This window comes from Podarcis liolepis (assembly GCF_965112155.1).
Source record: "Podarcis liolepis genome assembly, chromosome: 1".
In the NCBI taxonomy this organism is placed as follows: Eukaryota; Metazoa; Chordata; class Lepidosauria; order Squamata; family Lacertidae; genus Podarcis; species Podarcis liolepis.
The window spans coordinates 32,863,219-32,889,204 of NC_139554.1; the positions used below are offsets into that span (position 1 = coordinate 32,863,219).

At 49.3% G+C, this 25,986-nt stretch overlaps 1 protein-coding gene across 1 annotated transcript; it reads left to right on the forward strand.

Annotated features, from left to right (window-relative positions):
• The first annotated feature begins 319 nt into the window (after nucleotides 1–319).
• Nucleotides 320–7,281, forward strand: FOXA1 (forkhead box A1). The gene is made up of 3 exons (XM_083500342.1): nucleotides 320–693; nucleotides 4,267–6,291; nucleotides 6,408–7,281. Exons 1-2 carry the CDS (start codon nucleotides 622–624, stop codon nucleotides 5,572–5,574), a joined length of 1,380 nt encoding a protein of 459 aa, XP_083356468.1. The 5' UTR covers nucleotides 320–621; the 3' UTR covers nucleotides 5,575–6,291; nucleotides 6,408–7,281.
• The last annotated feature ends 18,705 nt before the right edge of the window (nucleotides 7,282–25,986 follow it).

Genomic DNA, 25,986 nt, shown 5'->3' on the forward strand with positions numbered 1-25,986 from the left:
TCCCCTTCCCCACTGGAGGGAGGGAGGGGGTTGGAGGAAAGGAGGGGGGCAGTATTTTCCCGTTTCCCTCCTCCCTTCACGGGTCCCCACTTCTGTCTCTCTCCCCCCCCCCAAAAACAGCACGTCGGTGCGCTTAAGCCAATTACACCGCTTTGCGCCTAAAGTGCCGCCCCGGGGGAGTTGCGCGCGGCCTTGTTTGCAGGTGCATCTCCGGCTTTGTAGGTGCGAACGTCTTTGTGCGGGCGGACAAATGGGGAGAGGAGGAGGAGGAGGAGGAGGGGAAGGAGGTGGAGGAGGAGGAGGAGGAGGAGGAGGAGGAGGAGGTGGGCTCTGCTGCTGCTGCTCCTGCTCCTGCTGCCGCCGCCGCTGGTGCGACGACGTAAGATCCACCTCAGCTCAACTCCCCTCGCATCCCAGCCAGCACTTCCTCACTTCCTCGAGTGGCTGTCCGCCGCACACCGCTTGCTGCTGCCTCTGCCGCCGCCGCCTCCTCCTCCGCCGGGGGGCTTGATCGAGCCGCAGCTCGGCTTCCGCCGCTCCGGGACTGCGGGCGGGGGGCTCCCCGGACCCGCCACTCGCCGGGAGGGGCTGGATGGTTACCCCGGGCAGGCTGGTTCCAGGATGTTAGGGACCGTGAAAATGGAAGGGCACGAGACGAGCGATTGGAACAGCTACTACGCCGACACGCAGGAGGTGAGCCGAGCGGGGTGCAGGGAGGGCTTGGGAAAGGGGCTCCGTCCGCCCCCTCGAGGTGTGGCGGGTGTGAGAGAGAGGGGGAGCCAGGGTCCGCTCCCAGAGCCCGACGAAGCCCAGGTCTGCCTCCCTCGACCTTCCAGCTGCCCGGGAACCCGGGAAGGAAGGCGCCAAAGAGAAACTATAGAGGGCAGCGGGGAGATCTCCCTGGCCGTCGAGTGGACGGAAAACGGGAATCCTTGGTTTCATTCTAGGGTCTCGCCTTGGAGACCTACGGGCGCCCCTCCAACGCCTCTTGATTCTGAGTTAGGGCCTTGATGTGTGGGGCAGGGGGTGGGGTTGTTTGAGGCAAAGACCCCTTCTAACCCTCCCGTCGGGGAAAGCTTTCTGCCTCGTCGGCCGCCTTCTCTCTCCCTCCCACCCCTCACTTGGGCTGCTATTGCACTCTGCTGAGCATAACAATCGTTCGTGTGTACTTTGCAACACGCTTCTTTCAAGGCGGCGGCGGCGGTGGAATAAAAACTGAAACGGGAGCAATTCTCCCCGCGACCGGCGGGTGGCGCTGCGGAGAATAGGATCTCTGGAGCCTGCGACCAGGAACCGGGCTCTGTTTTTTGCATTGTCCATTCATATCCACGTTCCTGATTTAACAATATGCTCCAAAGAACTTCCAAGAAAAGATCAAAGACGCGTAAACGAACAATAACGGGTGGAGGAGCATGTAAAACCCCGATGGGGCGGAGGGTGGGAGGGAGAGAGAGATGAATGGGGCCCTCTTAACTGAATAGGGAGTGAAAGGCGGAAAAATACCCCCAAAAAATGGCTTCAGCTGCGAACTGAGCCTTACAGAACGTGAAAGGGAAAGTGACAAGATGATACGAACGAAAATCAAAGTGGGGGCGGGGAGGGAGAGGCACCCAAAATCAAGCAGACCTGACCTGACGGCGTGTGTGCAAAAAAGCAGATATTGCTCAACATTGCTTTCCTCTCCAATGTCCCGGGTTCATATGCGCTGCCTGCTGTAGACTCCGGCTGAACATATGTGTTTGCGGAGGCTGTCGTATTCCGGATTCTTATTTAATACTGAAGGGTCAACAGAGGCCAAGGAAGGGGTTTAGATTAAATGTATGCCTCTTCCCAGCGCCATAGGCACTCCGGAGGGGGGGGGACACCCTAAAATGCGGCTAGTATGCTAATGTGGGGCCCTTCATTGGTAAGCATAATTCATCCTTCTCCGCGCCAGATTTCCCTCTCTCTCTCTCAATTTGATTTTCCAGTGTTCTTTTGACAATTTTACATCCAGTTTTATTTATCGCTCACCCGCCCGCACACATTATTTTCCCATCCAGTCTTGCTCTGGGAAGGATACTTGATTTTTTGTTTGTTTTTAAAAAACGTATTTGTTTTATAAATTATAGCACGCCAGGCAAGGGGGGGGGAATGATTCATTTATATAGAAATATAATGTTTATATAGAAATTATATTCTCCATCAGTTAGGCTTAGTCACACTGCATAATCTTAGGATTGTTTACTAAAAAAGAAAAAAGAAAAACGTCAGAAGTAGGGGAACTGTCTGTGTATCACCCACAATATCACAACCACCTCTACGATATGCAAACGCTGTCGGAGAGATATTCTGCAAGAAATCTCAGGCATATTATAAATCTCTTAGCTTTTAGGAATTTTTGGGATTCTAATTATACTAGAGAACCGGGACTACACCTACTTAACGTTTAAAACACAAGCAAACTAGGAAGCGAACCTATGGGACACCCTTTCCCGGATTCAAGCCCAGCTAATAGCGTACATTAGCTGCAGTTGTTTTAGTAATTATATTTTTAAAAAATTAAGTGGGGGTTCGCTTTCTCAGTCTATTTTAACCCCAAACTGATTTTTTTTTTAAATTCTTTGGTCTGTTGTTTTATTCCAGACCGTTCTGTTATTTGGGACTCAAGGTGGGGAAACTGGCTGAATCTAAATTTAGACGGTCCAAAGGTTTGATGAAGCTTCGGTTGACTATAAACCTCGGGAAAATAGATGGGCGGAGGGAAGCCACCTTTCGCCCCCCCCCCACCTCCAAGAAAAGGCTGTGTTGTTTTGGGCCCAAAAGGTGCAGTTGTTCATTTTGTAGAAAACTTCCCGGCGGGCCAGGAATGTGGGGGCAGTCAGCACAGAAGAGAAGAGGGACGCGGGGTTTGTGTCAAGGAGGCCGCAAAGTTTGTTTTTCCCACCAGCCTCTCTCCGAGACTTTGGGAAGCTTTGGAGAAGGAGGCCGAGGAGGAGCCACGACCTCGGAGAGCTCCGTTTCGGCGCCTTGCAACAAGGCGCGCGGATTTCGGCGCGGCCTCCTTCGGGAAAGGCACCTGTCTCGGCGGCCTAGCCTAGTGGCAGATCCGCCACCCGCTTGGGGTAGCGCCGCAAGCCGTCGGGTTTTCCTCCTCCCCTTCCTAGGGATGCGCTTTCTTGTGGCGGCGAGGCTGGCGATCTTTGGATGGAATGGCGGCTTCTCTCTCACCGACCTTTCTCCTCCCCCGCTGTAATTCTTAAGTGTATTTAAATCTCACTGGTGTTTCCATTTTTTTTAAAAATGAAATAATGGTACACGACCTGGCCTTGGAAAAGGGGAGTCTCTGAAGGAAGCGCCGGGCTTCCTCAGATCCCACTTTACACGCCCGCGGCAAGGATGTGGAGTGGCTCGTCTCAGCCGGCGCTTTGCCCTGGCAGGACCTGGGAGGGTCTGTGGGTGTCTGATCCTTTGGGCCGACTGGTTCTTCCCCCGCGTGTCCCCGAGTTCTGGTTTGCTGCGCGTAATTTGGCACCCGCAGCCACCCACTCGCGCGGCCAGGATCTTTCCTGTCTAAGAACAGGGCCTCGTTTTAACAATACAGGCCGCATCCAAACATCTCCACAACTCTTGTTTTTACTTTCTGTGGAGATAAAGGCGCTACAGCGATTTGTGGCTGATCCTCCGCACTCTTTACTTTGAAGGAATACAAACGTTTTAACAGGATGCGCGCCAAGCTGCGACGCCCTCGGTGCAAATCGGGACCTTTTACGGATACGCCTTGGTTCTCCTATAAAGTTAGATCGAGTAGATTCATAATGTCGCTGTCCTTCAAATGCAAACCATGATCTCCCCCATTTCCTTCTCACACAGCCCCACCTCTCCCTCCCCAAAAAAACTCCCTGATCCATCCAGGGCCAATATATTTCTAGAGTTTGGAGGATCAACCCGGACTCGCTCATTGCCCCTTTAGCGAACCCTGTGATAAATCGCAGACTAGAGACTAGGATACGGTTAAGAAGGCGCCGCTTTGAGTGTAGTTTGCGAGCGATAGTCGAGATCCTAATCCTCGCCGGCTGGTTGCGTGAGAAAGGAAACTTGCGAGAGCAGCTAGGAATTCACCGAGGTGACCAATAAAGGCAAAGGTCGGAAGGGACTGGGGCAGCCACGGAGGGAAGGGAGGTTAGGAAGGCAGACAGGTGCGTTCCGGCTTCTCGCCTCCTTTAGGCCGTCTAAATTAAGATTCAGCCAGTTCCCCCCACGTCTAACCAGTGTCTCCCTCCGCAGGCCTACTCGACGGTGCCCGTGGGCAACATGAACTCTGGCCTGGGCTCCATGAACTCCATGAACACCTACATGAGCATGAACGCCATGACCACCAGCGGCAACATGACGTCGGGCTCCTTCAACGTGTCCTACGCCAACCCCAGCCTGGGCGCTGGGCTGAGTCCCGGGGCGTCGGGGGGCGCCATGAACAGCATGTCGGCCATGGGCTCGGCGCTCAGCCCCGGCGGCATGAACGCGATGGGCAGCCCGCAGGCCTCTCTGAACGGGCTGGGCGCCTACGGGGCCATGGGCCCTCCGTGCATGAGCCCCATGGGGTACGCCGCGCCGTCGCTGAGCCGCGGCGGGCGCGACGCCAAGAGCTTCAAGCGCAGCTACCCGCACGCCAAGCCGCCCTACTCGTACATTTCGCTCATCACCATGGCCATCCAGCAGGCGCCCAGCAAGATGCTCACGCTGAGCGAGATCTACCAGTGGATCATGGACCTGTTCCCCTACTACCGCCAGAACCAGCAGCGCTGGCAGAACTCCATCCGCCACTCGCTCTCCTTCAACGACTGCTTCGTCAAGGTGGCGCGCTCGCCCGACAAGCCCGGCAAGGGCTCCTACTGGACGCTGCACCCGGACTCTGGCAACATGTTTGAGAACGGCTGCTACCTGCGCCGCCAGAAGCGCTTCAAGTGCGACAAGCAGCCCGGAGGAGGCAAAGCGGGACAAGGTGCCGTCGGGGGAGGAGGAGGTGGTGGTGGCAACGGCAGCGAAGGCAGGAAAGACCCCGGAGGAGGAGGAGGTTCGCCTTTGCACCGAGGCGCCAAAGGAGGCCAGCTAGAGTCCGCCCCTTCGAATCCCAGCTCGGGCAGCCCGCAAGGCCTGGACCACAGCGGGAGCGGAGCGGAGCTGAAGCCGTCGGTGGCCTCTTCCGCCGCAGCTGCGGCGGCTGCTGCTGCTGCCGCGGCGGCAGCGGTGGCAGCGGCCTCCGTGCCCCCCGGGCCGAGCTTGGCCTCTCTGGGTCACCCGGGCCACTCTCTGGGTCACCACGAGTCTCAGCTGCACCTCAAGGGCGACCCGCACTATTCCTTCAACCACCCGTTCTCCATCAACAACCTCATGTCCTCCTCGGAACAGCAGCACAAACTGGACTTCAAGGCTTACGAGCAAGCGCTGCAATATTCCTCCTACGGGGCCGGGCTGCCGGGAGGGCTGCCTCTGGGCAGCGCATCCATGGGCGGCCGGGGAGGCATTGAGCCCTCGGCCCTGGAGCCGTCCTACTACCAAGGTGTGTATTCCAGACCCGTCCTAAATACGTCTTAGCTGGCAGGGACTCGAGGGCGCACCAAGCAGCAATCTTCCTCCCCAGCAGGGCTGGTTGGTTTGGCCTCTCCCATCCTCCCCCTTCTCCTAGATCTCTCAGCCGAAACTGACGGTGCGTTTCCCCCAACACCATCCCTGCGAGGCGGGGGAAGCAAAAGGAGAAGGGGGCGGAGAGCAGAAGAAAGGACTGTTACTTTATTATTGTTATTATTATTGTTATTGTTATTATTATTGTATCCCCCCCCCCAATGCATAGTGTTTATTCTATTTTGGCCTGGAAAGTCCAGCAAATCGCATCCAACTCCGCAAGCAGACACTGTATATACCGCCCACCTTCCCTCGCCATGACCACAAAGGAAAGATTGATTTCCAACCTGTAAATTATTATTATTATTATTGGTGGAGTCCCCCCCGCCCCACTTTAACCTTCTTCAGTGTAATCTCATCAGATTTAGGACCTTAACCAATAAAAGCAGACCTACGAAGATGCCTTATTCTAGTGAGTCAGATCTCTCTCTCTGGCTGGCTTGCTCCTGCAAGGTCTCAAGACTGAGCTGTTCCAAGTCTCCCCCCCCCCATCCAGCCCAGCCTTTAGATAAATAAATAAATAAATAAAAGGCAGAATGAGGTGGAACCGGGGGCCTTCTCTGCGTATAAAGGCCTCTCCAGTTAAAGTAGTCCCAAATGGAGAGCTTTAAGTTAAATTTAAATTAGGAAGTCCTCCAGGGACAGGCGATACAGTGCTGAATATATAAATGCGCATATGTACTTGAACAGAACAGCCCCCGGTCCCACCAGAGCCTTGGGGAAAGGAAATCTCCTAACCAACCCAGAGTTGATCTGACCGGTTCGGAATGGCTCCTTTGGGAGAGATAGGTCACACGCCCATGGACCATAGAGCCTGATCCTGAACCCCCCTGCCCTAACTCTGCAAAGTGACAGGGGTCGCGGCTGGATATGGATGCAAAGTCGCAGGGGTCGCAGTCGTTTTAATTTCCCCCCTCCCTCCAAGCTGTTACTAAAGCGTCTCCTTCACCGGGAAGCGCCCTGGCCACGTGGACGGCCGGGTATTTAATCCCAGGACCCCTTCCCCTCCGCGTGCATTCTCGAACTATATCTATCCGTAACAACAAGAATTATTGTCATTCTCCTCTCCCTCCCCCGAATATTTTAAGGTAGAAGGGGTTATCTCCCTCCCTCTCCTCTTCATCAGATTAGTCTATGACCAGTCATGATTCTGCCCCTCTCGAATTTCTTGTGGCCGCTTAATTATCGCCGTTGTTAGCACGTTCATCCAGTGTTAATGCACTTTCCACAGGTTTTTTTTACACACGATGTATTTTAGCCTAGCCAGACGGGTTGCTTCCCTTCCTCCCCCCCCCAACTTCCCCTCCCTGTTCGCTTTCACGACGTCCTTAATTTATTTGCACGGTTTTATTACTTTCTTTCTTTACAGCTTGAAAGTGCTTTTAAATGACGGTTTTAAAAAAATGACACACACCATTTTAAAGAAAATTTTAAAAAAATCTTAATTTTATAATAAATGTGATTGTAATTGAAAAAAATGTTTTGATTTTTTTAAAGGAAAAAAATGACAATATAAGCAGCGACGTATGTTTTTGGGTTTTTTTGCATCCCCTTTCTCTCTCTCTCTCGATCATTTGCAGTTAAGGACTTTAAATAAATCGAATATTATCAACGAGAGAATTTTTTGGGTTATTTTATTTTGTTCCATTATTGGGTAGGACGACTACGTCTATATTAATTAAATGGTCTGGAATAGAAAAAGAGATGGAGGGGGTAAACAAAAGATGTTGGTCCCCCCCCCACTTTCCTAGTTGATAAATTAGGAGCTCACAGGGGCTTCTGTGATACAGAATAGGGATGCCCAGAACTCATTCTTGCAACACATAAGCAGCACATTCCTACAGGGCTAGGGGGAGTCTTACCACAAACTTAAACCTTCTCTTCTTATGTATGGGAAGAAAAAAGATAGCATCCGATCTGCCCTAGATTGCATTGGAGGAATACTGTTATTGTTTTCTCCTAGCAGAGAAATGTTGTATTTAATTTGGGAGATAGGGTTGTGGTTCTACTATTGTAATGTGAATTATCGAGTGATGAAGCCCCCTCATCCCTCTTATTTTACATTAACAAAAAACTCAAGTTTTAATCGACCACCATAAGAATGCGAAATGTCTGCAGCAACCAAAACAGGGATGTTGCCATTGGCTTTAGCGAGAAACGGGTTGCATTCACTTAGCGAGTTTTAAAAATATGAGGTGTGTCGGTTGCTGAAACTGGCTCTGTTGCCCTCGCTTTCTTGTTCACTGGAAGGCGGCTTTGCAGTTTGGTGGTGAATTCTAGTGTACAGTTTCTGTTTTATTTTTCCTAAGTCTTTGCGGAGGGAACGACTTGTAGCAGACGGTGCAAAAGATCGCTTCACTTTGTAGTGGAATTTAGCGCCAAGTTAGCAAGAGAGGAGGAATCGGCGCTGCTCTCACTTTCCTGGTCCTGTCCGCACCTCCCTTTAAATTAGCTGAAGTTACTGCTTGCAATATTTTTTTGGGAAATCAAATCCTTCCCCGCCTCCCCAAAAAGTTTATCGATACACAAGTTTGTGTATCGAGTTGCTAGTTAGTGTTTGAGTGTGTCCTCTGTATATTATTGGACTCCCATTCTAGCTGCTCATATTCAGATTTCGCTGTTGTGACAGAAGCCTTTGGAATGAGACCATTTTAAGTAAGGCTTTCGGTGTTATTTTTATTCCATTAGTATGTCTGTGGAAGAGGCCAGGTCTCTATTTCTAAGAGTCTGAAATGCTTTCAGGTTATATGGCTGCAAACTTAAGACACACTTGGGGCGGAGGCATCCCACTGAATTCAGAGGGACATCCATAGAGGAAACAAGGACCTACGCATACAGCTGGAGTCCAATCCTATGCATGTTTCCTCGGATTGATTCCAATCCTAGCCATGAATCCCCACTGAATTCCGGATGATAGCAACCAGTGAGGCAAGTATCCAGGATCAAACTGGGTAGGTAGATTGTTGCTACTGCTACAGGGCTAGAGAGAATCAAGGGAGCAATCCTAAACAGAGCTCCAGAGAATCTGGTGTAGTCGTTTGAATGCTGGAAATCCTATCCATAGTTCCCCCAAGGGATTCTTACTTAGGCAAGGTGTGCGCAAAGAGTTGCAGCCTAAAGCCAAGTGTTGTGGCAGAGGGTTTTCTGGGCCGGATATCCACTTCCTTCTAGGCAGATCTAAATTCACACACCAGTTCCAAATCACCCTTTTTAATTTCACCCATCGCACTTGAGTTTCAAGGTTTGCTTATTCTGTTCTGTTGTCGCGTTGAGAGAGGGGGTCCCCGGTGACGATGAGGGTGAGGATTTATTTATACCGCGCCCATCTGGCTCCAAGCGGTGGGATCTCCCATTTTAAACCTGCTGGCTTCCGAAGCCCCCAACTCCTTTTCATGTTTACAACGACTAGGATCCAGAAGCCTCGCTGGCCTCGTTTGGGGCTTCCTTGTTTATAAGCACGTTAAACGGGGGGGGGGGGGAGCGGGGCTTCCAAGATCACCAAATGCTTCTCATTACACTCAAGTGTCTTAATTCAGTCCATTAATCTGAGGAAAGTCGGCCCTGAAACGAACAGCGCTTGCTTCCAGGTCTAGGGCCAAGGACCGCTAACCACAAGTGAGGAGGAGGCCGTGACCAGCTGCTCCACTCCTCGCCCTCCCCTTTTCTGTGCCAGCTTTCCTGGGCTCGGTACCAAGAAGACCCACCAAAACAACGGCCTCCTTAACAGCACATCATTCTGGACTGCGAGGGTCGTGTGTATGCGTGAACCTGGGTCCCATTTCCCTTTCGTCTGCCCATTCCAGACATACTCAACAGAGGAAAGGCCTGCGTCTCCCGTCTAATATCCGCACAATTAGTCCCCTTCTCCAGAATTCAGTTGCATAAAAGGAGACTGTCAAACTCTACTCTCCGGTGCAAATATACTGTAATTGTACGAGATGGATTCTCAAGTAACGCTGCATTTAGGAGCTGGGCTTCATTTAGGGGGGTTAGTTCGGCTCACTCTCGCCTATCAAGACTCGACACCACAAAACCTTCCAGCAGAGAGAGGGCAAATAAACAAGAGTTGTGGGGTTTTTTTGAGGGGGGTGTCACAGGGAGAGAAGGGAAATCAGTTGACGCTTCCACGCTCTTGATCCGAACTCCAAACCTCACTTAGGTTGGGTTAATAAAGGCATCGCTCTAATGTGGATTTTGGATTTCTTCTTCTTGTGGGTCAACATGACTACCATTTCCTTTTGCGGCGCTTACTTGGGTCTGCCTTCCGAGTAAACTAGGAGAGGATCGGGCGACCCACATATTTACTTGGATCGACGTGGCTTATTCAGGGAAATGCGTACCAGGACAGCCTGCGAAGCTTTTGTAAACTGCTGGGGGGGGGGGTGGAGAGAGAGCGCGGGCAGTTGGAAGTGATAGACAGCTCGGGATGAATTGCCTCGTGAGTAAACACCCATAGGATCCGGCTGTTGCGCCCAGCACTTGGTCACTTTGATTGTAACCCTAAGCACTTTCTCTAGGGTTACAGGTCCTGAACACGTTTACCCGGCAGTAAGACTCGGTGGGACTTACTTCCGAGTAAGCCAGCTTAAGGTGGCGCCCTTAGAATGGATCCTCCAATAAGTCCAAATGTTGAGGCGTGAGCGAAGGCCCGGGACATTCAGCCCCGAGCGAGATTCAGTCTCACGGATTTTGGGTCCGGCTAAAAGTAGAGGCCGCAGCGTTTCAATGAGCTCTCCATATGGGTGACGTGTGTTTTTGTTTAGTTCAGACGTGTTAAAAGGAGCCTGCCTCCGCTCTTGTTTCCCATCTCATCTGCATTTCAAAACTTTAAGGGGTGCAGCGGGGTGCCTTGCCCATAGCCTATTTCCCTGCTTAGCCTATTTCCCTGCTTTTTAGAAGACATCTGAAGACAGCCCTGTATAGGGAAGTTCTTAATGTTTGATGTCTTGCCATGTTTTAATTTGTTGGTGTAACCCAGTCAAATGGGCGGCATATAAATAAAATTATTATTATTATTATTATTATTATTATTATTATTATTATTATTATTATTATTATTATTATTCCTACTACTACTCCAGGCATAGTCTATCTATTCAGAGCTTCGATTAAAAGACTTCTAGAGATTCAGAGCAATGTCCGGGCTTTTGCTAAGGCTCCGTTCTTTTGCAAAGGTGCAGAAGCGAGAGAGTTTAGGCAGGAGACGAGTTTCAAAGGGACCCACGAGGAAGGAAGCGGGCCATCTGCAGCCCACGAGGATGGTTGGATTATGCCCATCGCAACTGTTCCCCAAGAGACCTTCGTCTCTTATTTTCCACAAGGCGTGTGTGTGTGTCTTCCCCTCCTTCCCCCACAAAATAAGCAACGATCATAAGAGATGGATATCGGGGTTCAGCCTTCTCCACTGTAGGCAACACGCGGCGTAATTGACTTGGAAGATGTACTCCGCGCCTGTGTAATAAAAGATATTCACCTGCTCCGTCTGGCGAGGCATAATAATAATAAGCACGCGCGTCCTTCTGCCGGGCTGGTTAATGCATAGCACTTCTGGAAAACCCATCTCTCTACGACCTTTATTCTTAATCAAAGGGGCTAGAGAATACGTGGTCACATCGAAACCTCTAGCCAAAGGCATTTCGCTGCAACGCCAGAGCGCGGTTGCGTCTCTGGAAATGCTATGGACTTTTCCCTCTCCCCCCCCCCCTTTTTCCAGACACACAATACCTGATAATGAGGTCCATTGACTTTCAGGGGATCGATCTCCCTGGGTGCTGCGGGGAGTGTTATAAACAGCTCGCAACTTTTAAGTAGTATTATATTGGGCAGTAACGGCGGAGAGAAAGCGCTGGGTCCGGATAGTAGTGGGGAGGGAGAATGGTGTGAGTGGGGCAGCGGGGGGGGGGGGGAGAGGTTAGGAGGAGCAAGGGTTCATTCATTACAACAGCCTTGTAAAAATACTTTCCCTACTCCAGCCACTACTGCGTTTGTTTCGACGTCAATTTCAAGGCAACAGAGGGAAAAAGCAAAGCTGTTTATTTTCTGGCCGACTCTCAGCTGTTGCCATATCTGGTTTCGGCGGCGGGAATGCGTGTGGGTTTTAATCTTTAGCATCCCTAGCCTGGCATCTTCTGCCCCATCCGCTCAGTGGGGAAGGGGGTGTTTGCTCCCGACCCCCCCCCCAAGCGAATTCAGTCCTCCTCCTCGCCGTCGATTGGTTCCCCAGGCGATGCTTGCGCTCTTGTTTCGCTGTCCCGCAGCATAGCAAGGACATAGGTAGATTCCGGCGTCAATGGGTGACGCTCTGGCTTTCTTCCCTTCTTCCTGGGGACGCAGGAAATGCCTTTCCTTTTCAAATGCAATTACCTTCCTTTAACAAGCCACGTGCTAGACAGCTAAAACTGTTGCCATCATTCAGGCTCATTTAACTCCATTAAACTCAAGCAGGGAGTAATTCAGCATATTACTGAAGCCTTTTAAGAGAGCTAACTGGATTTTGGCCAGTGTAAAAGACCCATATGGGGAGGCGGGAGATGGGGGAGGGGAGGCCGGGATAGATTCCCCATAGAGGCAGAATAGGGCCGTTTGCGGTGCAATACAAGCCCCCCCCCCCAATTACACCAAAATTCCCAGGACAATATTATGTGGACTGGGAACTGCTGTATATATTTTGCAGTTTATTTCTCTCCACGAATCTATTCCGGGGCCATGCTTGCAGATTTACAGAGATGCAGCTGGTTGTTTGTTAAGAAATCCAGTTACAGTTGTTGATGTTATTATTGTTATTATTATTAATAGAACAAGAAGAAAATATTCTTCTTCCTCAGGGGAAAAAGAGATTGCTTCTCCATCATAATAGAAGTATTTCTGTTTGCACCACGGCATCCTCACAAAACCTTCACTTTATTGATTAATGTAAGATGGACCTGCTGGTGGATTAAGCTTCGATGGCTCGTGAACATTTTGCCTTTAAAAAAAAAATGAAGCTTTAAAGGGAAGGATATTTTGCAATTGTTCCAGATAACATCGCCAATGACATTTGACCTCCTTTCCCCGCATCAATTTTTTCAGGAAGACTTTGCAGAAAATATTGAAAGGGTGGGCGTTTGTGGCTGAGACGAAACTTGCAGTTTCATTTAAATGAATCCTTGTTGTGCTCTAAGGGGGCGATCCTAGAAGTGACCCACTTGGAAGAAAGCTTCATGGAAATCAACAAGATCGACTGCCTTTAAAAAGTGCTTAGGACTCGGGTGCCATGAAAACAAGCAGGCGCAGAAAACAAATCAGAAGATATAGCTGTGTGTTTTTTTTTTGTGTATCTATATATCATAGTTCTCTCTCTCTCTCTCTCTCTCTCTCTCTCTCTCTCTCTCTCTCTCTGTGTGTGTGTGTGTGTGTGTGTGTGTGTGTGTGTGTAAGCGGTTTTGAACCAGAGGTTCCGTTGCCATGAATCTGTTTTTATGAATCTCAGTTGCCTGGAAATCTCTCCCCCCCCAGTCCTTTCAAAGGAGCACAACCGGTTCTCAAACATCAGGTTGGGATGGATTGTTCAAGCTGATTTATATTGGATGCAATCCACATCCTATGGAGGTCAGTGGGAAGCCTCTCATTGATTTGAATGGATTTGCATATGCTTCTAATGAGCGGGTTCTGAATCTGAGTGGGCTTGCCTTTACGTTGAATGGATCTGTAAGGATATTGGCAATGAAAACAGAGCCGGGTGCCAAAACCAGCACCAGCTGATACTAATATGCTTATGAATTGACTTTCACGCTATCTCTGTCACAGAACTCAAAAGGTGGCACTCTACTTACCTGGGAGTAGGGTGCACTGACCTTAAGTGGGAATTACTGTACTCTTGAGCAGACATACAGAGGATCGCATTGTCACATTCATGTATATGGTGGGGAACGACATGTGGCGTTGTTGGGACTCCAAACTCCATCAGCTCCAGCCAGCAGGACCAGTGGTTACAGCATGATGGGACTTGTGGTCCACCAATGTCTCGAGGGCTGCAGCTTCCCCATCCCTGGGGAAGCAGCTTAATCTTAGAGTCTGATACATTTACTCAGAAGTAAGTCCCACTGAGTTCAGCAGACTATTCTTCCAAGTAAGAATGAGCAGGGTTGTAACTTTAGACATTACTTGAAAGTAGGATCCCAAGGAGACTTACATCTAAAAGTCTGTGATTAGGACTGTGGTATAAAGTAAAACTATTTTAATTTATTGCTGATGCTTGGTTTAAAAGGGGGAGGGGAACCTACTGTGTATACTGCCCAGGATCCTTCGTGATGAAGGTCGTACTAGAAATATAACCTATTTATTAATACAGTATCTTCCTTGTTTATGTCCTGCGAGAGATAACAGGCTGCAGTTCCTTACACACATTGAACGTTCCAATGCATTCACCTTCTGAGCAAATGTGTTTAGGGTCTGACTGTGCGCGCAGAGAGAGGTGTCACACTCTCCCCTCCACTTTGAATGAAGTCCAGGTGTCTCCATTTCTCAAGCAAATGCAGAATAGATGCCTCTTGCTTTTCCAGGCAACAGGGCTCCTGTCACCTGTCGTGGGTCACGATCCGCAGCCGTCCTTTCCAGGGGCTCAGCAGTGGAAAACCAAGCAAGGAAAGAAGGGTGACGCCATGGAAAACTGCCTTTGTTCTCTATGTGTTCTTTTCCACTAATTATTTTGCACCCTGTGACAATGCAACAGTTAAGTAAGGATAGATTAGTCGAAATCACCTCCCCCTTCTCCCAATAGAGTGCCATTTTCTGGCCCAGGCTTGTGTTTTTCTTCTCTCTCTCTATTGCACACAGGCACACACGCACACTTAACCGAGATTTCACAGCTTTGAACTTTGGACAGACCAAGCTTCCCCTTTGTTGTAAGTTTCAGGTTTGCGATAAATGCCAGATACAGAATTCCCCTCCCCAGCTCTCTTCTCCAGTCTTCTTGCTTCTACAGCCAGGATTGAAAGGATCCGAGACCCACTGGCTGGTTCCATTCATTGCAATCACAGTGCAAGCCCATAACCTCTACTCAGAAATAGGCCCCAGTGACTTCAATGGAAGTTACATCCCAGGTCAGCTTAGCTGTGGTGGGGATGGAGCTGCTGGATCGCAACCCTGAACACATTTCTTGTGTTTCATTCTAAATCAACAGGCTTGCTTCTGCTTCTAAGTACTGTATAGGAGGTTTCAGTGGAGCTCCTTTCAGGACGAGCGTGGCAAGTAATTCAGGTTCGTTTCCAATTCCCACGGATATCAACAGAACTTACCGGTACCTACACCATCTCAGTCCTCTTAGGACCCCAACCTTAATGGATTCTTTCAGTCGCCTCCATTAACCTTGAGCAGATAAACCCTGTACAAGTGTTTGATTTTTAATAGTCCAGTAAATATTTATCTCTTTTCCGGATTGAAAAAAATTATGATAAATGTTATGGCAGAAGATAGGTAACTAGCCAACTCTTGTTATATTTCTCAGCTCCCCATTTTGGATTTCTCAGCTCCCCATTTTGCAATGTTAATTTAAAGAGCCCGGGAAACTCCTCCTTTGAAATATATTAGAAATTTGGAGAGCTGTTGCTAGGTACTGAAAACCTCCCATCTGTGTTTGTTACCATTGTGTTATGAGACACTAGGATTCAGCTGCAATACATTGCAGCAACTGGTTGGTTGCCCGACAGCATATATGAGCACAATACGAATATATCTACTTGGAAGCTAGCCCCACTGATTTAAATCTAAAGAAGTATATGAGAGGTTATGGTGTTTTAAAAATGGTGTGTGTGTGTGTGTGTGTCTTTCACGGAAAACCAAACAGAGGGTAACCCAGCCTTCAGAGTATGGCATCAATCTTCTTTCCCCACTACAAGGAGGACCACAAAAAGAGAGACAAGAATGGCTGGAGAATATATTCCAGCGACAGCCACCTCGAATGCTTTGCAACTTTTTTCGCGTTTCCACTGGAAACCAAGCGCTGCAACAGCTGGAGAGCAAACACGGCGCGTTTCAAGGAGGGTGAAAACTCACATCGCTCGGCAAATTTAGCCGCCAGTGCAATGCACTTTTGCTTTGGAGTAAAACGCCACTGAGCGGTGGCAGTTACTTGCGAGTAAATATTCAGTAGGATCGGGAAGTCTTGCAAGCATAACTATATTTAGAACTACAGGCTATCTCTCCTGGAAACCCGATTATTTTTAATGGCTGTCTTAAATCGATGCTAAACGTTACTTGGCAGAAAATCCCAATGACTGACGGACTTCCAATGAATGGGTTTAGGACTGGGGTGGGGAACGGGGTCGGGGACCAGCCTGGTCATATGTATTCCACCTGCTGCTGTACTAGGTTATCGGGAATGCATTGCAACTCTGGTGAGCTTAAAGACCCGCGAAGAGGAAGGCAGGAGTGCGGAGTGTTTAATGGAAGCATCAGATTTAAAATGCATTCTCCCAAATAGGTCTTTTTCTCAGTGGTTGACCGTTGCTCATTTTCTGCAATGAGCCTGAAGCAAGTTCAAAGGATGGCAACAGAGTCATTCGGAAGCTTTGGCTAACCTAACCGAATTTTATTCTAAACCGAGAAACACAACAGAATACTGGATAGCAGAACTAAAAAGGCGCAATCCGCTGCCCACGGAATCAGCAAAATTCCCAATGGGTGCTAGAGGTCCAAATAATAATTGATTATTATTATTATTTTGCATCAATCAAAGTTTAATGATGCTATCTGTATACCTTACAGAAATCAAGCAAATATTTCTATTATTTACCCATATTCTAGCTCTGGAGAGGAGAGGAGCAAAGCCTTACGGTTCCAACAATGCAATTTACATGGCAGCAAGACCCATTGTCTTCAATAGGATTGACTTCCTAGAAAGTGAATATAGGGGTGCACCCAGCAGACTCGAGGGGGAAATCTTTTCCTTTGCACGCCTCTATACTCAGGGAGTTGTTGCTCTTGGGGGGGGCGCGGGGGGTGTTGTCTGTCCCTGAGGAAACCTCCGAAGGGGCTTCCCCCAGCAGCCAAAGACAACAGTTGATTCTGCTGAGAATATTAGAAGGTCTAAAAGGAGGCAGGGTCACAACAGGCGACTGTGGGGAGGAATCAGTTACGCGTTTTATCTAAACAGAAACGAAATATGAAATGACTGGAGGAGTCACGCCGGATTTCAGCTGTGAGCACTGTAAACGACCGTAGATACACAAACAGAGTACACAAGCTCGATTGTGGTCCTCGTTTCGTCCAGCTGCAGCGGCACCAACTGAAAAACAGACTCTACCAAGTCTTCACTTTTATCACTAGGTCGGAAATACGTATATATGCTGACAAATCAGGGCAGCGCATTCGAACCTCCCTCCCCTCTTAATCCTACAACGAGGCTACGATTTTTGAGAGAAAAGTTGCCCTTTGATGATGATGATTTGCCCAATCCTGACGGGCTTCCAAATCCGCTCGAATCTTACTCTGGCAACCAGTTCAAAACCTTTGGACAAGATCCTAAGCAAAGATAAAGACTGGAGAGAGTTAAGCAGACGCATTTAGTTTGCCACTGAAATAACTGAATAAATTTGACCAAATAATGCCTATTAGCTGGAAGAACGTCCCAGTGAAACCAAGGGGGCTTTACTTCCAAGGAAAAGCGATTAGGACGGAGGTGTGAACTTCCAAGGCTCACATTCGGGCTTCACCCGAATTCATCGCGCCTGGATATGCGAACTGCCTTCTCTGTTCACGCAACGAGGGTAGTTAAAAGAGTCCTGGCAAGGTGGGGTTTGCCGCTCGGCTTGCTTCTGTACTTAATAGGTTGCTTAATAGCCGAGTTGCTATTTATTCTAGCCTCATTAATCGAGATTAGCAATATGACTTCGTGAATGTTCTCCAAGTGATTTGCCCCACAAATAGATCCAGCAAACAGACTTCACATGTCCAGGATATTCGATGTCGGAGTCAGATTTTCAGCCTGAGCCTATGCATGTTTACTTGGAAGAAAGCCCCACGGAATTCAGTGGGGCTTCCCTTCCAAGAAAGTGTGCAAGGAACTGGAGGCTTGGGGGCTAAGTGAAATGAACTGCCTGTCACCACCCCTCTCAAAAACCTGGTTAAGAAGAAGTATTTGAATGTCAACAAATCCACACATTCCAGCCTAAACACATCATGGGCTGTGGCTCCAGCTGAAGCAAAGGGGAGTGGGGAGACAGCATGAATAGATCTAGGGATACTTTAACCCCCTGAACCTTGTATGCTACTATTCCTTGTTTTCCTAAGCAAAATTCTGCATCAATAAAAGATGTCTGCAACCAATATCAATTATGGAAATAAAATATATCTGTGCGCTTTTTTATTTTGTTTTCAGAGCCATTATAAATTGCCTTACCTGCTCCTTCAGTGTCACCTGAGTTATGGGAACTACTTTAATGGCTGACTGCTGAATTCTGAGCCACGCAATTCATAATGCAATCTGCCCTAATGCAGGGATTTGATCACTTTGATGCTACACACAGCTCCTCATATGTAGCTGTAACTCAATGAATGCAAACTTTCAACTGACAATAGAAAAAATAGCTTAAGTTTTGTTCATTCTCTTATACTTATATCACACCTTTCTGATGTTATGGAACCCAAGCTGCTTTTCACGTGGCATTAACTCAACTAAGACCCACTTAACTGCAGCAAAGTGGAAGCCTCAGGTGCCTTAGGAACACACGGACCTGCCATACGGGGTCAGTCCATCTAGCTCAATGTTGTTTACAATGATGGGTACCCAGTTTCCAGGGTTTCAGACAGGAGTCCTTCCCAACCTTACCTGGAGATGCCACGGACTGAACTGGGAACCACCTTCAGATCATAGCTTGTAAAATGTCTTCCTTCTACTTCTTCTGCCCTGAGAATCTGGGCAAATGATTGGGATGAGAGAATATTTAGCCGTTTTAATTTCCCCACTCCCATCCCTATGGTGTGTGTGTGGGAATTTATCTCGGAGAGGATTTTCAAACAGGCTATGTTCAGCATGCATATGGTTTTTGTCCAGCTTTGTTAGACTATGTCCCACTTTTTCTGGCTCTGCTCCATTGCTTTGAAAAGCAGCCTGCCATGCAGAAATGAAGCCAGCTTTGCCAGGTAAATTTCTGTGCACCAGGCTGCTGTTCCAGGCCTGAAAGGGCAAGAGAGAAAGCAAGCAGGCCTTCCTTAAACAACACAGAGACCACAAATAAGGTTAATCTATTACGACGCAGGTTGGATTTCTCATGTGTCCTTAATAAATATTAAAGAGGAGGAGCCCTTTCAGGACTGAAGCAAGCACCTAACCTTTATGGGTGCTAGCACCCCCTAAAGATGATTGAACAAGGCCTCTAAAATGCCCTTATAAGTTTTTGATTTGCTGATGGCACATGGAGGTTAATGGAGGTTAATTTAAACAAGATCAATTGGCAGCTTACCTGTCCTGGAATCCCCTGGCACCAAACTCACATTACAGAAAGAATGAAAGGCACTCTGCAGGTGCTCAGAGGCACACCAATTACCGTACTTCCCTTGTTTCAGACTGGAGCTATGGCGCTAACAAAGATTTAAGAGGCAAAAGGATGATCTCCTTTGAATCTGATTCCCCTGAAAGGGAAGGCTCCAATACACTTGTCACCCATAAAGGTTAGGCGCTGTTTCTTCCCAGCCTAGGGTTAACCATCTCTAACAGCAACAGGGCAGACAGAAATTCTGCAGGTGAAACTTTCCCCTAGCGTAGTGTGAGGGAGAAGGAAGAAAAGTCTCACTGGCTGAATTTCAACCCTTCGGAAAGGGCATGAACTGCTTTTAAGAGAAGCTTTTAAGGAAAGCAAGCTGGCCCTCTCAGGCCTAGCTTGGGTCTGCTCCATCTGGGCTTCAGCTGCCAAGCACCACTCCTTTCACAAGGCCCAAGGAGGGAGAGCACTGGCCTGCCTCACCCCGAGGCTGCTCCTGACTCTTGGTGAGCCCACGCAGCCTTGCCAAGAGCCTGGCTGGCAGCAGCAGCAGCAGCAGCAAGAATCTGGCCCGGGCCTGGCCGCGCTCCTGCCATTGTCAACAAGGCCTTTGTGCCTCGCCGGCTTTGAGCTGCTCTCCAGTTAATCATCTCAAGCTGCAATGGACCGCGGGCAGCAGGAGCAGCAGCCTCAGCCAGCCCGCCTCGGCCTTTCTTCTCCCAGCCAGCCAGGCAAGCAGGCATTTAAGCGGACATACATTTCCTCCTGGTACTTCGCAGAGGCGCGGGGAATGTCAACAGCTTGGTAACCAGGAGGGAGGGATGGGGGGACGGGGGTCCCTCTCTCCTCTCTCTCCATAGCGACTCTCCTCAGTGACCCCCGTTAGCATGAAAATAGCCTCCTCCAAGAGACGCGGGGAGTCTCCAGGCTGGGGGAGGGCAGGCGACTACGCGCTCGGAGGCAAGCTCCCTTCAGCTTCTGCACCCAAGGAGGGCGCTTTGCGCAGGACGCGCGGAGGTGGCTCCACAAGCCAGGACGGTGGAGGGGGGGAAGAGAGAGAAAGCTTACATCCCAATCGCCCATCAGGGTAGGAAAAGGAAGATCAGTCCGTGGTGCCATGGGGGAAGGGGTTTAGGGAGGATGCTCAGACGCTACTCAGCAGAACCTAGCAGGGCTGTCTTATTTGGGGCAAAAGGGAAGTAATGCACTCGAGCACCCATCCCCAAAGCGCACGCGGGGAGGGACTATGGAGTCTAGAGCCTAGATCGCCTCACTGCATCACTGCTCAGCATGGAGGAGAGAGATTACCATTAAACAGACACGTGTACACGACCCAAGGTGCCACTGAAGAGTTACTCTTTTAAAAAAAATGATAATATGTCATCGGTGGATGTTTGTGCCCTGACACCGGAGTCCCAAACGTGTGTGTATGCCGTATACAGTATATATTAATTCTGAATTAAGTCCGACTGCATTTTATGCATGTTTATACAAAAGTCAGTTCTAGTGTTTGATGCATTTTTCAGAGAAAGTAACTGGGATCGCATAGGATTGGATGTGGGCTTTGCGACCAAGCCTGTCGAAGTAAATTCCACTAAATTCAGTGGAAAGGACTCCCAGGTAAGTATATGCACAGCGCTTCAGCCTTCAGTTAAGAAAACACACCCAGAATACCGGAGTTAACTTTCCACCAAGCGAGAACCTAGCATTGGGAGAATTTACTCTGAATCCACACAAACTGCGCTCCATGAATTCTTCCCCAGGTTTCTCATAGCCTAAGCGAATGGTTTATAGATTGCAACTGACTAGGATCCTAAAGTAGGATCCTCTTGAACACATGTTTTCCACATAACTCACTTCTAATAAATAACTTTAGGACAACACCCTATTACTCTCCCTCTAAACAGGAAAAGTAAGGCAGCAGTAGAGAGACAGTGTGGTGTAGTGGTTAAGACCTGGGCGACAGGGTTCAAATCTCCACTCAGCCATGAAGCTCACTGAGTAACGTTGGGACAGCCGCAGTCTCTCAGTCTGACCTACCCCGCAGGGTTGTTGTGAGGTTAAAATGGGAGCTCCTTGGAGGAAAAGGTGGGACATAAAGAATATAAATAGATGCAATATATTCCCACTTCATTAGGAGTAAGCCTGACTGAATTCATCAGGACCTACTTCTGAGTAAACATGCAGAAGTTAGGGCTGCACATCAATAGAATTTATTTGCAAGGAGGTTTTATCCCCAGGATTGGGGGGTGGTGTGGTGGTGGTGTAAGACATCTTTACACTTGGAACATTTACTTCTCAGCCACCCCACTGAAGTCAAGGGAGGTACTCTAAAGTCAGTGATCTGAAGATTTCATCTCTGCCTTGGCTTTAGCACGAGGTTATTTGATAAGGAGGCATTCTTGACCAGCATGATCCAGGACCTCAGGGAAGCTGAAGCTCAAAAAAGTATTCGTATTGCTTTCAATAGACTGGTCTATACTAACACATTGTTGGGAAGGAGCGTTCCACTGAAATCGGAACGATTTATTTTCATCTAAAGACTGTGGCCTGGAGTGGCCTGACGGCTTAATTGATTCGCGACGGGAGCCTTCCCCAGTAAACCAGGAATCCTGTTTTAAGAGTTGTGCTGTACAACAGCTAACACATGCAGCTGCGTGTTCATCATTTGACCACCGTAGTCAAGTGCGCCTGAAAGACCGACCACCGACCGAACCACCCATTGAAAGGTTTTCATTATTACCGCAAATTCCACGCTTTTCAGTGAAGGCAGTTCACCCCAGCATACACATTACTTGATTAGCTTTGGTAGATTCAGACGTGCCTGGCAGCTGAATGTGTGAAAAGTTTGAAGTGATGCAGTACTATTTCCAGGCGTGTTAGCTTTCTAGCCACCCATTCACACGTGCACTTCGCCATTTCGGGAAACTCTCTCTAAAAGATGAGCTGGGGTGTGCGAGACAGCCCTTAGCTGCTGGTTACCAAACGCTGAGAAATCGGATAGTGAGGAAACCGACTGGCGCACAAAGTACGTGTGAAGGTGTGCTAAGAAGTCTCAATGGTGCTCGGTTAGTGGTGGCGCGCATCTGAGAGTAATTCTAACCCCCCTTAGCCCGAATCAGTGTCCCCCCCCCAAAAAAAAAAACCCCTGGAGTTTTGTATTAATGCGGGACATATGTCATCCCCAGGACCAGGGCTTTGCCCCGCTGGTCGAACTTGTTGCGCCAGTGACGAGGTGGTTCTCATCTCCGCATCAAAAGCGGCCGTCTTTCTTTGCCGGACGGGCAAAAAAGTGAAATAAAATGCCAGAAGCGCAATCCTCGGCCCCCTTCACTTCAAAAGCCGCTATCAGGGAGGCTCCCCGGCGAATTTGCCTGCCTGCCTTTCATTCCCCGCTGGAAGAAGTGGGGGGGTGGGGGCGTGCGGGTGGAAAAGCCCCTCCAACAAGGCCAGGGCGCTGCTAATGCGCTTTGATGGGGATTGAATTCATTATCTCCAATAACACAATTGTGCTCGGCCAACGAAAAGAGCAAAGTAATACTCATCTAGAATTAGAGCGAGGGGCTCAGAAGAAAAGGGACGGAGGGGCCGTTTCAAAGGGAGCAGGGGCGAAAAATGAGAAAACACCTAGATGGACAATCGGCTCGGCGAAGGGGGTCCCCCGGTCTAAAGCGCAGAAGTGTATTAAGTGGGCCATTGCGAGGATCAAGGCGCGTTGGTGGTCCCTGACTGCGCATTCTTGCCTTGGCCGGCCAAGTCGAGGCGAACAAGGCCGGGGTCTTGACATTTCCTTTCCTCCAGAGAGTGGGAGGGGGACGGGGACTTAGACCTCGCCCCTCCCCGCCCCACCCGCCTAATCACATTTACTTGGGAAGCAGGAGAGCCGGACAGAAAGGAGGAGGAGGTCCTGTCTCTTGAGCGCAGCCGCTATGGGCAAAAGAGCGAAGTTGGGAGCGCGCCTCTTCTCCTGCAGCAGCGAGAAAAGCTACACCTGCGGCAAATATGAACAGTTCAGTTCTTTTAAGCATCTGGCTTAAACCTTTGATCCGAAAGTGAAAATCTTTAGCTACATTCAATGGTCCATCCAAATAAAGTGCCACAGTCAATAGGATGAATTGGGCACGGGAAGGAAAGTATCCAGGACTGCTCCCTAAAGCAGGAATGGGCAACTTGTGGACCTCCAGATGTTGTGGGACTACTACTCTTAGCATCCCTGGCCGTGCTGGCTGGGGCCGAATCAAACAACATCTGGAGGACCTGAGATCTCTCCTGGGAGGATGGGATTAAAACAGGGCTAGTCATCTTGGTGCCCTCCAGGTGTTGTTAGAGACCAATTCCCGTCAGCATTGCCTATTATTGCCAGGAATAATGGGGGTTGTATTCCAGTAAGATCTGGAGGGCTCCACGCTGGGTATCCCTGGATATTTTGGAACTAACTAAACAAACAGCTTCATATGCGCTTTGGAGTGGCTTTGGGGCAACCCCTGGAGGGCTGGAATGAGCCCCTGACATGCTCTTAGTCGCCGTGGAATCATAGCTAAGCTGGAGGAACTCTATCCTTTGCCCCAAACAGCTGGTGTGGATCAGGGGCAGGAAGGGGAACTTGTGAGTTGGGGAGGAGGGGGGGGGACACAAAGGGCAGGAAATGCGAGCGCGGATGAAGCTGAGTCCTGCAAGAGGTCAACTGGAGTCCTGAGCAAGAGCACCACTAACTCCCCCAAAGTGTTAAACCTGATGCCTCTAGAAAATAAGAAAATCATTTTTTATTTTTTTAAAATGAAAAATAACAAGATGATGATGAAGAAAAGAACTCTGTCGGTCAATATAAGCGCAGGTCTTTTCATTTTAATTACTTTCCATTCCAGTCATAGGAGCCCATTCCCAGGGGCCCGGGTCCCTTCGCCCTCCCCCATAAAATAGTTGAGGGAGCCCCCCCCCCACAGTTGATAGGCATTGCCATTCAACTGGTGTGTGTCTTGTGATCGATTATGCAGGGCGGGGCTCCCTCCAATATTTTATTCAAGTTGGCACCTTTGATTCCAGTGAATGTCTTTCATTGGAGGCAAGCAGTTTTCCAGTACATAACTTTGAATGCGTGGATAGAGCTCAGCAGCCACTTTGTTCATAAACGGTGGTGGCGAGGATCTCGATGGCAGGGATGCTGCGCGCCCCAGGGACCTTTGCAGGCGCTGCAAACCAGAGCGCAACGCCGAGAGAGTAGAAGGCGAGTCTTTTTTCAGGAGCTGGACGGCGAAAAGCAGCTCAGAATGAACCTGCTTGGTTCCTTCCACGTTTCCGCCGAGCAGGGCAGGGGCGCGCCTGAAACTGGCCGGGCCTCTGCTCGGACAGGGGGGTGGGCCACACGCCCCGCGTCTCCTCGGGTCGGCGCCTCGCCGCCAGAAGCCCGCACAGAGCGGCCTCCGTCCAAAGCAGCCGCCGCCGCAGCTCTCGGCAGCAAAGGGCGGTTTCCCGGCGGTGCCCCGAGGGACAGCGTATGCCCTGACAGCCAAGTCTCACCGGCCGCTTGAAAGGCGCTCAGCCGGCGAAGAAGATGGTGGTAGGCAGGTAGAGAGGAGCTCCCCTTCTCGCAAGGCCTCGAGTGCGCCGAAGTGACTGAGCCCTCAGAGATAAGGCCCTTCTGGTCGTAGCAGAGAGCCAGACCCAGAAAAGGGCGCGCTTGGGGCCTAGCAAACGCCTCCGAGCCTCGTCGTGGCAGTTGCTTCTGCGCGCTGCTGAGGAGCTTAGCGCAACTCAGGGTGGCTTTGCCCTCCGCTTCCTCCCGTCTACGATTTCCTCTACCGAGGGCCCAGTCAGTGCTGGATTTACCTATAAGCTAAACAAGCTATAGCATAGGGCCCCACTCTCTTGGGAACCCCAAAAAGATTTAAAGAAAAAACAACACTGGATGTACAGTTCCAAAATAGCAGATAAAACCTACACAGTGGCCAATGGCTTTAGATACCTTTAGATACCTATTAGGTCCATAAATTACCACATAACATATATTCAACACAAAAACAGCGACAATTTGTTGTTGACAAAGGACAGCTGGACATATAAAGAGCCCCATTACCTTCAGTAGTTTAGGGCCTCACCAAACCTAAATCTGGCTCTGGGTCCAGTCCATGGGAGTAGCCAGGGGGTAGGCAGAGGCAGCTAAGAAATCAATAAAAATACATGACAAACTGAGGTTCTCCCCCCCCCCCCAACAAAAGGCCTGTCTCCCCCCCCCCCAATCCTGGCTATGGCCATGGCCCAGTCGCTTAAAATAAGAGCATCCTTGCCACTGACTTTCACTGGGTGGTAACATGGGATTTTTGTTAGGAGGGAGCAGGACTTTTGTTGGGGGGGGCAGAACTGAAGTGATTGGTCAGTTAGTTATGTATTTTAATTGTTTTCTTGATCTTGGGGGGAGCAGCTGCCCCCTGCAAAGCCTGTTGGCTATGCCCATGGGTGGGACGACATCCTTCTACACACACACACACACACACGTCTAAAATAAGTTAAGGGAGGCAAACTTCACTGAGCCTAACAGGCAACCAAGGCTCATGCATTTAAGACATATTCTCAACTCAGTCGCCAAAAGAGGGTTAGCAAAAGTATGTCCACTAGAAAACATACTGGAAGAGTAGCAAACAGGTAGAGTGTCTTGCTAGTATCATTTCTTAAATTTCCAAGCGCAAAAAGGTCTATTAGAGCAAATTGCTAGAGAATAATGAAGTTTGGGGGTACACAGGAAATAAAAAATGCAGGCACATTTCTCTGGTTTATGTAAAATACATCACATTTGATAATCGGAAAGGTGGGGATTGCACTGTCGGAGCAGCTTCAAGATAAGGAAATTGAACACCGGCACCCGCATCTATGA

Excerpts from the sequence above, each read along its gene's own strand:
- FOXA1 (XM_083500342.1), top strand. The coding sequence starts at position 622 with ATGTTAGGGACCGTGAAAATGGAAGGGCACGAGACGAGCGATTGGAAC. Across the intron at positions 694-4,266 it reads ACTACGCCGACACGCAGGAG|GCCTACTCGACGGTGCCCGT; the intron begins GTGAGCCGAGCG and ends CTCCCTCCGCAG.